Source organism: Rosa rugosa, chromosome 5 (genome assembly GCF_958449725.1).
Source record: "Rosa rugosa chromosome 5, drRosRugo1.1, whole genome shotgun sequence".
Classification (NCBI taxonomy): Eukaryota; Viridiplantae; Streptophyta; class Magnoliopsida; order Rosales; family Rosaceae; genus Rosa; species Rosa rugosa.
Window position 1 is genome coordinate 41,659,763 of NC_084824.1, and position 11,801 is coordinate 41,671,563.

Here is an 11,801-nt window from a genome sequence, read left to right on the forward strand (position 1 = left end):
TGAGTCACATACATTTCTGGATATGACTGTAGCCAATCTCCATAGGTCAGCTATTTGCACAAGTTGGTAATGAAGCACTATTAATCAGCATATTATCCGCTAAAGCCTACGACATATTCCATCGGATAATGTCAGGAAATACTCACGTTCATCTCCTATTGTCGATAATAAGTTAATAACGTCATTAGGATATGGTTATCAACATTATTTCTTGACTGTATCTGTCAATGATAACAATCATTAGAAGCTCACATGGTTCCTCTCTGTCATTTAGTATCAAAAGAGCCCGAGGAATGTGAGAGCGAGATGGCGTTTCTCATCTCTAATTGATTGATCATTTGTATATGATGCTTGAGTTGACTTGGGTTCGGGTCGGTCCGGTCTGATTTCAAATATTGGAGGAATTCATATTAGAACCGAAATATCGGGTTGGTTATAAGGCATTCCAAATTGTAATCTGCACATACATACAATCATCACAATTTGATCATAGATATGTGACATGTGTACGTGTTTCTACAATCGGATTAGTTCGATCTAAATCAAATACATTAACACTTGGATTATTAGAAATCAGTTCGATCTAAACAAAACCATGGAATTCTCACTTAGGAACCGCACCTAAACATTAGTTCATGTTCAATTCAGGGTGGTTCCTTAATTCTTCGAGTCCAAATCATTAGTTCATGTGCTAATATACAATAATGCAACTAACCGTAATAATTTTGATTGTTCATGTTCATAGCACTTTCCTAGAAACACTAAAATACATCAAACTGTACATTAACGTATCAGTGCATGAAGTAGAACAACTCAATACACTAATAAAGTAGTTTCAGTGGTAACTCGTTCAGCTTAATCTTGAGCTAGTCTACTACCATATGGAGCAAGTATATACTATAATAAGAAGCTAGTTTACAATTGATGTTCATATATTGGAATAGTCAATCCACTCTCAAAAAATGGTGGGAACAGAGACTGAAACCAAAACTCCGAGCTCAGGTCAGGTTTAGAATTTTAAACCGATCAAAACTAAACCGATAATCGGTTCAGAATTCAATTATTGAATTCGCATATGGAAAAATCAGACTTTTAAGAAGACAATCAAACTAAGAAGATAAGAAGAAAAAGAAATGACAGACAGAAGATGTCAGCTTAAGATGACGAAACTTTTGAATAAGAGTGAGTGAGACCATCTAAGTTAAGCCTATGATTGGTCTAGACTTTGTCCACTATTTGCCACATGACCATTAAAGGTAAATTAATTTATATGATTTTTAAAATCTATTGACATGAACTGAATGATCAAATTTCATTGGAAAACTGGATCGAACCGCGCCGAACTGGTAATGTACACTTTCCCAAAATATTTCATGAAATAGAACACCCATTTGCATTTGCATAATCACCTATAAATGCTTCATGAAAGGCATTCCTTGAAACATTGCGAGTCTGATCCAATAAAGCACATCTTTGGTAGCTAATTGTAAACAGAGCCCCTAAACACATCCAACCCCATGTACAAATATATCAAGTAATTATGGTCAGAAATATCGTGCTCCGAATGAAATTTGAATAAAACATTCCAAATTTCTGAAAAGATCGTCAAGTTTCACATTATATATAGGTATTGTCAAGTTAGATGAATATAGTAACGCTACATATGAGGAGCTTTTTTAAGTGATAAAAGCAACCAAAACCCAATTGGATTGTTAATCAACAAGAACATTTACTTTCAACCCATATTAAGAGGTTCCATCTAACAAAAACATGTGGTCTCTCATCCACCATAGCAAGTGTTGACATCTATTATTTCACCCAACATAAGAAAAATTTCGGAGCGAAAAATAGAGGGCAGAATTGGTTGTCCCGACCCATGTACATGTGCGACAAATACCTGCAAAATAAAACATCGATTACCAACATATTTGTGAAGATACTAATTATAATATCTAAAGTTACTTCAGCATGTGGATGATTTGTGAAACTCCAGTCTACTCTTGTCAAAACATAATTTACTTGATAAAGAAACTCCACATATCTGCCATCTGCACTCAAACCTGAAGAGCGCATGCACATAAAAGCAAAAGATTGATGGTTGAAACTGAAACCTTTAATATGGCCCATCAAAATTCTTTTACTGCAAGCTATGCCTAACATGACAATATACTCCATAAACCAAAAGCAAATTAAACAAATGATGTAAACCCATTACATACAAAATATATAGTTTGCCCCCATTTTATGGCAAATAATAATGTTCAATGTTTACTACAATAGTGAAAAAGAAGAAAACGATATTCATCAGATGATATTTCAGAGATCATATAGCATCAAAAAGACGAAAACTACAGTACAAAGGAGCTTATTTATGGAAAGTTAATGTAAAAAGGAAAATAGTAGGTAAGCTGATCATATAAAAAAAGGTACCATTAATCATAACTGAAACAAGCAAAACAGAATGCATTCAAACAGAAGATACTTGATGCATTAGATCATTACTAACGATGTCAAAGACAGTACCACATGGATAATCACATGTTCAGTAGTTTTGGACTCTCAAGATGTACCTGTACAAAATATAGGCCAGAGTGCCGAATCTTTCAACTTCCCTGGAGAACCTTTCGAGGATCAAGTTGCCCACTACAGTAACTGGAAGGAACAGCTGAAAGCTCCTGCCTTCCTCTCCACTCCTCTCCGGGTTTCAATGTGATGGGTCTCTCAATAGCAGCAGCCTCCACACAGAGCATATGTTTGTACTCATCATCTCCAAAATCAGCCATAGCCTTTGCCTTCTTATCCCAGGGATTCCACACCACTGGATGAAAGAAACAAGTACACAATATAATTCCAAACAACAGAATAAGGGCAGGCATTTCAAAGCAACAAGATTCTCACTTTTGATGGAATGTAGATATGATAGACTGAGAGCTACAATGTGACTGAATGAAAATAAGCCTATTTTGAGATGTAGGCTAGATAGCTAGCGAATTCAGTGAACATAATGTCCTCAAAAAGCATTGTACGTTCTTTACTCTTTTGATAAAAGTGTGTTTCTTATAAATAACAGGACAGAATGTAGCACCAGTCTTCATATCGTTAACAACAAATGGTTGGGACAAGGCTAGGTGGCAGTTGATTGATATGAAATTTCCACTATCTTTACTATCAATACCTATTAAATCAATCATTCCAAAGCAAGGATATATTTAGTAACACAAAGAAAGAAATAGCAATCGTTCTCTACACAGATCCTAGGCATCCTAGGACAGAGAAACTGCCAAGAAGTCATGTAATAAATGTTACAATGGTACATGCAACATTGAGCTTCCGTTATTCATGGCTCAGGTTAAATGGTGTAAAACCAGGCATTTAACTGCAAACACAACACCTCAAGCAACAATAACATCATTATGAAAGGACATGAATGTATTAAATTTATTCATCCTCACCAGCATCTGGAAGCCCATCTTTACGTATTACAAATGTTCTCTTCTTCTCATGATCCAGAATTGCAATCTTTGTAGGAGTGCTAAGATATATCTTGTCAACCTGATCAGAGTTGCATAAATTGAAAATAAATAAATAAGAAATAGAACCATATTAACAATGCAAAACTAGAAAATGAATGGCCTAGTAAATTTACCTCCGATTCAAATGTTATAGCATCCCCTTGCTCAGTACAACGTTTCCTGTTCTGCATGTTGTCCAGATAATCGAGGGTCTCCAAGCCTTCTACACGAACTTCACTGTAGAGTGAACACCAGCACTATCCACTTTAAATACCATCCAGAACTGAATTTATGTTATAATGAAAATGGCTTTGAAGTTGAGGACAGGTACAAAAATAACTGTAATGGTAGAATAATGACTAATTGAAAAAACTCTTTTCTTGTGTTGCAGTCACGTTGCAAAAGATTCACAGTACTCATCTGATCATTTAGTGGTAGGCCATAAACATTGAAAATCATATTTTCAGTTTATTGGATTATGATAGGCAACAAAACTTTACGGAACCTTGATGATAATAAGGCCCGCATCGGAGTTCACAATCGAGATAAAAAGAGGTTGCATGTACATCTCGGTACATTCATCTTGTGCAGAAGGCCCAGGTTGGGATTTAGCTTAATACAAATCTACCAAAAAGAATAAATAGAAGATTTTCAAAATGTATTTTAAATGCTCATGAAAGATGCAGAGGTCAGTAAGTCTAGAAGGCCTAGAGGCTTGACCAATCTGCCATTCAATTAGGGCTCAAGACTCACGGTTGGATAACCAAGAAATCATTGACACTAATACTATAACTGTCTTTTCGTAATATGTGAGGCTAGGTGATGGCCTTCGTTCTAGAAAAGGTACTCCAAAATTCTAGGCTTCTTATGAGCGATTCACAATTATAAATTGTGAGGCCCTTCTCATAGCTGGGAGTGATCCCTAGTCTGTCACCTCAAACTTCTTTATTATCTGTATTAGTGCAAGACATTATTCAGCTGTTGTACATCTCTTTATTATCTTATATTTCTAGCATCCCTGACTATTAGTGCAAGATATTATTCAGCTGTTGTGCATCAAACATGTTCAAGCATGAACATACATGTAAACTACTGATAAAAATTCATGATGAAGGAAAAAGTAATCAACTATTCCCAGTTCATCAGATTGGAAAAGAATTGCCAAACAGACCTAATGAATAAAATATTTTGTGTTGGGAACAATGGGGACAAACATGAGTACATTAAAATTTCTCAAAAGTGATAGCGGCTATGTAAGATAGGAATTATTTCCACCCACCAAATGTATTGTCCCCCCCTCTTCTCCACTCTCTTCCTCACACAACTTGAAAAATTACAAAAGAAATAGACTTACAAAAAAAATAACTAAATAAATAAAAGGACTAGGTCCTGAAATATCATTCCCAACTTGCTTGTCATGCAGATGATGACTTGAAGTTGTCACAAATTGTGCATCCAATTACATATAACATGACAAACAATGCCTAACAGTAAGTCAAATTCCCAGATTAGGTGCTTGATTTATACTAGCTTAAAGACTAATAATTTTTGGTGAATTACCAAGTAAGATTCTTTATTCTAATGTCTGCCTATAGCTATGATAATTTCAAGAATGCATAACCAAGATTACAGAAATGTCAGTGTCTTGTTATGACTGACGATTTTTATTCCATGCATAAAACTAATATATGACATCTCTATGTGATATAAAAACAAAAACGAGTAAAAAACACAACAGTGAACAGCGCTATAATAGCAATTCTAACATAAATCAAGTTCAGTAATTACCTTATATCTGAAACAGAGAAATAAGTATGATAAGCAAACGTGAATGTGAATGGCTTCCCATCAGAGTTGGTATTCCGGATGCGAGATGTCAACATCAGATCTCCTCCAGGTCCCAAAGCTACTCGCAGTCGGAACTCATAACTTCAATTCAACAAGTTAATTTAAAAGACCCCTTAGTGCTAAGAATGAATGAAAAAAGAAATTTATAGAGATTCTAATTAAAACTGTCTCCAGAGACTATGATAATTCAAATTATGTCCCAGTATTTACCTATGAGGCCAAGTCTTAATATCTTCTTCAGTAGGCTTAAGAATCAAATCAACAAAAACCTTATTGGAAGTATTTGTTGGAAAAGGAGATGGATCAGGGTCAATGCTCCAAAATCTGTTTCTAGCAAATCCATGTGCATCAAGAGAACCAAGATTTGAAAACTGCATAGACAGAGTGCAAGTTCCCTTCACCAAGATAAACAATCAACCCAAGCAAGAAAGACAACTAGAAGAAGTGCATACTTGTGGAAAGCAAATTGGGATCCCCCCACGAATTGCTTTTGGAGGCTTAAATATAGCCTGCAGAAGAAAGAAAAAGTATAAATGTTAAATGGAAGAGAACAAAAGAAAGATGACAATATAAGGCAGGAAAAAGGATGCCAATCGGTATTACCAAACCCCATACGCATTGTTATACATATGATGGTAATCAAGTATATATTGAAGCCTATTATAAAAGCTTGACAGAAAATGCAAAATAATGTCCCAAAAGGAAATTAAAGCATACCAACCTCCAGCGGAATAACGAAAACTGAGTATATGATTCATTTAGCCTCTAAGAAAACATTAAAAATCAGCTCACCCAAGTAATATATTTATAGAGATTTTAGTTTAAGATGGGGGGCACATTCTTTACTTCTCTTTATCCTTGAAGATACATGGATGAGGAAACATTTCTGAAGTGGAAACCAAAGATGCATAGCGAGGAAAAGCATTTTCAATTAGAATAATGCTAGAGACCAGCTTATGTGGCATAGCCACTTAAACAATCAGACAAATCCCAAATCACAATTTTCATTAAATGATGTGGCATAAAGGTGCTCTCTAGGTAGTACGCCAAAAGGTGGTTCACCTAGCATGACTCAATCAATTATGTGTTATTCGAAGTCAACCACAAATCTCAAATAGATGCCAGACGGCCAGACAGTTAGCAACTGTCTTGATTGGCATCAACAGCATATAAAAAGAGGATACACGGAAAGAAATTTTCAGTTACATTCCCCCATAACCTCTATGTCCAAATCCTTGTTCATGCACAATCAGGAAAATTCCCAGAACTGTAAATAAAGAGACTAATGAGAACTTCTGGAAAAAATGACTTAGTGGCTTGTCCTATGATCGGTAACATGAAAGTCTAATGGATCTTTTGGTGGAAAAACCCAAATTAATACATGATTCAACCTTTACTACACGAAACTTTTTGGATGCTGAAATTATTATAATCAAATGCACTTCCATGTGCTAGCCATTAAATTCTGGAATGGCATACAGACCAATAATCAGTATTAATGATGGTTACAAAAACTATTGTTTCACTTTATATGAATATAGGCCATTAAAAATTAGCCAGATCCACTTTGAGAATAAAGTGGCGACCAGGTGCAAAAACCACAGGAAAAGTCCACATTGCAGTACGAAATAACATAGAGATTCAATGGAAAGGGGGGAAAAAAGGTGATACACATTTGCTTTAACATATAATTGTTGTTGTCATGTACAGAGTGGCCTTATTACGAGTAAAAACACATATTCATTCATCCAAAAGACTACTTCTCTGAACTATATTCCAAACTACTTCTGCATTATTACCAACTTGCATAACTTATAGACGTATCTTGACGGTCAAGATATTCTCAAGCACGACATCCAATTACTGTAACCAATAAAGATAAAGACCTGTTTAGCGACCATGAAAACATGAAACACGTGTATATATGAATAGTATACACACAGACACAGTCACTTCGTTATGTCTGTAATCCTGGAGTCAAATCAAGGAGAAAGGTTGCTTGTTGACACACTTATGCAGCCACTCCAACCGTACAATTATGCACTTCAATATGCAGACTTTTATGAAACTGTAATCACTAACAAGATTACTCCCAATAGTGCAGAAGATCAAGTAATGCAACTGACCAAATGTTAGAACCCACCTAAGTTTATAGAAGCAAACAAAGTTGATATGAATGATTATGGATGACAATCTGCTATGTGGAATGCCAGCACTGCTTACTCTATGTAATGCAGTACCACAAAGCCATTTTCACATTCTCAGTTCGATTACATGCTGAAAATGATGGTGTACACTGACATCCTTCTCAAATGTTTATATTACAGGAACATAAACTTTCACTCACTCAACCATGCATATGGCACTAGTACCACATTTTCACCCAAGTAATATTTAGGTAATATGATATATTTATGCAACAGTTGAAGCCTGGAAAAATCAGGAGGCAATAAACAATTGTTTAGTTATAAGAAATTAAATAATCCTCATTATAGATACTACCCAGCATTGTACATAACAAAAAGAAAGTTCCATGACATTCACTAATAACATCAACTCCTACAGAAAAAAAAAAACAGAAATAACACCAGCTTTCTTCATAGTACCTTATTGCTGACAAATAGCAATTCCTCCCCCTGGTCATTCTTCCATGATGTTACATGACCCCCATACAAATACACCTGGGAAGACGAGATAAATATAAGACATCAGATAAAGATCTAAGGAATATGCTTCTGCAGCCTGGAGTATAATAGAACAATAATCTTAGAAAATGGTAAACTGAAAGGAAAATGAAGTTTGTTCATTTCAGATATGCCCAAATAGGAGCGTGTTACAGGTATTTGAGACCATAAAAAACTATCCCTTATAAATGTCAAATGACGCTTGTCCTACTACTCACCACTACTGATTTGCTGACACAGCAATGCCAGCTGTTCCACACAGCATTTCTACTACGCACAAAGGGATACGGTTGAGAACGTTAAACACAGGCCTTATGCACTAAGGTTTGGTGGTCTGACTCTAACAAAGTTTCACAGAATCAATTCAAAAGGCATTGCTTCAATGTAACAATGAGGAGTAACCCATCGAGGATCCAATATAGTAGATGTATTAGTGTTTGATTTTAATATTAATACAATACCAAATTTTTGAATATTGAAAACTGGAACACAACCCATATTTCGAGTAGTTGAGTCCAAATTCACAAGTCAAAAAAAGTAAACCAATTGAGTTACTAAATAGGCATCAAAAGAATGCACAATTCACTAATGAAAGAGGAATGAAGCATCATGGGATACGTCACAAGAAGTAAATGGCATGCTTACTAAACTATCACATTTATCAGAATCAACTAACAGATTCACATTAGATATTCTTAGACAGGGAACGCAAGAAAAATGCAACTATGGTAGCAAATTTTGGTTTTGTTAAACGCAACTGTGGTTGATGAAATAAATTGCATTTGCATGAGCATAGCATGCATTACTATCTCCGATTACTATGGTTAAAGCTCAAGAATCACAGGTGTACATGTACGGGAGTCAAAATGAATTAATCTTGAATTTTCCTGTACCAAGCATTGTCAAAATGGATGGGGCTCAAAAGAAAGGTGTATTTATATCCCGGTCACGATGGAATCCCTCACTCTTGATTTTTCCCCTCTTGTACACGGGGTCACAAAGGCTTGACTACACTCTTGATTTTTCCTCATAAAGGCATAAACCTCAAAGGCTTAGTCATAACCTCACTCTTGATTTCCTCTACCATGCATTACTACAAGGGCGAAAGCTCAAGAATCACAGAGTTACCATATGAAATATGAACAATACAGCTCTTGTGGCCTTAGAATCTTTCTTTTTGTAAAGGATTAAGAACAATTTCAGAAATGAAGTTAGGGTTACAATCAAAAAAAACATATACATCAAATTCCTCACGATTTCAGAATCAAGAACCTGAGCTAAACAGATCTAACACAAAAAAAAAAAAAAAAAAAAAAAATCAACCAAAACCAGCCAAATCGAAAGAAAAAGCAATCCAAAAATCTCAGCAAAAACGGGAATCAAAGAAAGCATCAGATCTCGAACCGATCACACAAAATGAGAAACCTCAAAAGCGGAAGAGAATACGACGGCGTTTAGTGGAAGAGTACCTCGGCGAGACTGCCGCGCGGATCACGGAGGACGACCTTGTCGAGGCCATTGACGCCCTTAACGAACTCGACGCCGTGAGGAGGAGTGGTCTTGGTGTTCGCAGCAGTAGTAGCAATGGGATTGGGAACCTTTTCGCCACTCATTTTCTCTCTCTCTCTCTCTCTCTCTTTCTCTGGTGAGAGTGCTTCGTCGCTTTGTTTCTTTTGTTGCTTAAGAAAGCCGCGCGCTTATTTATATGGACAATATATCCTTTAGGCCCAGAGTGTGATATTGTTAGTACCAGCAAGTCTCAGTCACAGGAAACTTTCTCTCTCAGGAAATTTCTTTTACAATAAGAAAAGCACGATCGCCACATATAGTACTTAAAAGCATTTACAACGACCTTACATAAAATTAAAATTTTCTTATTTTGTTCATATTTTTAATTTTTTTTATTAAATCAACAATTTATATTCCTTCGACCTCTCATTTGCAAATAAAAGACTTATACCACCAGATCAAATAGTACTGGGCAAAATTTAATTATATTTGAATAAATCTTTATTTTTAATTAATTAATTAATTAATCAAAAAGAAAATATTATATAATTTTACTTATTAATTGCATTTGCAACATTAAAGCAAATAATGGATCACATATTATTTTAAGGGTTAAGAGTTTTTTAACACATCTCTTGCTTATTCGCTCCAGAAAAGTCGGAGCTGAGTATGCTGAAAGCCTAGGGTTTTAGTAGCAGGGTGACGGCGAACTCTCGTCCTCTGCCTACTTTTGGGCTTCTCTGGCGTCGCTCCATTTCGGTGAGGCGCACGGGTAGCAGTGGTCTGGTCTCGTGGTTTGCGCTTGGATCGGAACTCCTGTGTTTCGGCTCTGCGTCGCGTCTTTTGGCGGCGGGAATTCGTTGTTGCTGTTGGGTAGGCGTAAAGTGATCGGCGTGCGGCAGAGAGCGGCGGCGAGATCTGCTAGGTCGGAGACGGAGTAGGTTCAGTACTCGGGGTCAACCCAAGACGGACCTGCTTTGAATTTCCTGTGGGTTTTGGGTTTGCTTTCCATAAGCGGACCAAGGCGGGGTTTCTCCAGTGTGCTCTGATGGTAGAAGGCCGCGGATGCCCCCCGGAGCAATGATGGGCGGAGTGGCTTCTCGACAGGATCAGATCCTGCAGGCATGAGTGGGGGGACTATGGGTTTAGGTAGTGGGCCTTTAGGCCTCTAGCTTTCTGGGATATGATTACAACCTGGTGAATTGGGCCTAGGCTAGTCCAATTCCCTTTCTTCTCTCTCACGCCCGCAGTGAATGTAATTGGTGATCCTCGGATCCCCTAGATTGACCTTGTACGGTCGTTATGATCTTTCCGATCACTGGAATATAATCCATTCTCCTAGAAAAAAAAAACATAAAAGTAAATAATGCAACTCAATAGTGTCAAGTTCCAGCATATCAAAAGGGAAGCCAACTTTCTATCTCGTGCTATTGCAAACACAGGACACAGTTCCACTACCAAAGTTTTGAGGAATTCTCTACCCCTATTTGTTTCAAATGCTTTTAATTTTGATAATCTTGTTGTTGGTTATATAAGAGGGATTACTTTGTAATTTTATTTCACTAACTGAAAAATAAACATAAAAATGCAAATAATTATATCACATGTCACAATTTGTTAGCTATTATCTTTAGCTATATTCTCTCTTTTTTCTTTTTCACACCAGCAAGGGAGAGTCAAAATAATGAAGAGAAAGGGAAAGTATTAAGAGTAAAAATATAATTCACAATCGTGTAGAGGGTTTATATACAACCTTATTGTACTACATATCACATTGTACTACAAGTCAGTATAAGGAAACTATTAAATACAAATATTCTCTTATTAAATACTCAAATATTCTCCTATTAATCCTATTAATGACTCAAATATTTTCTTATTAAACCTTTTAATGACTCACAAGTTAACACTTCCCCTCAAGTTGGGTCATAAACATCCTGAACACCCAACTTGCCTAATGAGTCATGGAACACCTTGCTAGATACAGCTTTAGTGAATATATCTGAGAGTTGTTTCTCAGTTGAAACAAAAGGAAAGGCAATAAGCTTTGCATCAAACTTCTCTCTAATGAAATGTCAATCAACCTCCACATGCTTCATACGATCATGTTGTACAAGATTCTTGGGATATTTCAATTACAGCTTTGTTATCACAATATAACTGCATAGCTGACTTGGGCTTCAATCTGAAATCTTGAAGTACATTACTTAGCCATAGGCTCACACTCCATGTGTCATGCCTCTATATT

General features: G+C 36.3%; 1 protein-coding gene across 1 annotated transcript; it reads right to left on the minus strand.

The window, feature by feature from the left end:
- Nucleotides 1-1,570: 1,570 nt before the first annotated feature.
- LOC133709885 (putative glucose-6-phosphate 1-epimerase) lies at nucleotides 1,571-9,729 on the minus strand. Its single transcript, XM_062135824.1, has 9 exons — nucleotides 9,514-9,729; nucleotides 7,967-8,041; nucleotides 5,813-5,869; nucleotides 5,571-5,731; nucleotides 5,301-5,441; nucleotides 3,647-3,749; nucleotides 3,453-3,552; nucleotides 2,571-2,818; nucleotides 1,571-1,897 (listed from the first exon to the last, which is right to left on the minus strand). The coding sequence occupies exons 1-8, from the start codon at nucleotides 9,655-9,657 to the stop codon at nucleotides 2,604-2,606; spliced, it is 996 nt and encodes a 331-aa protein (XP_061991808.1). The 5' UTR covers nucleotides 9,658-9,729; the 3' UTR covers nucleotides 1,571-1,897; nucleotides 2,571-2,603.
- Nucleotides 9,730-11,801: the final 2,072 nt, after the last annotated feature.

What these genes read in the sequence shown, in the direction of transcription:
- LOC133709885 (XM_062135824.1), bottom strand. Translation starts at nt 9,657, where the DNA reads ATGAGTGGCGAAAAGGTTCCCAATCCCATTGCTACTACTGCTGCGAAC. An exon ending in CGCGCGGCAGTCTCGCCGAG is followed by an intron (nt 8,042 to 9,513) that starts GTACTCTTCCAC and finishes TCGTCTTCCCAG; the next exon opens with GTGTATTTGTATGGGGGTCA. An exon ending in CTATAACATTTGAATCGGAG is followed by an intron (nt 3,553 to 3,646) that starts GTAAATTTACTA and finishes AACTCTGATCAG; the next exon opens with GTTGACAAGATATATCTTAG.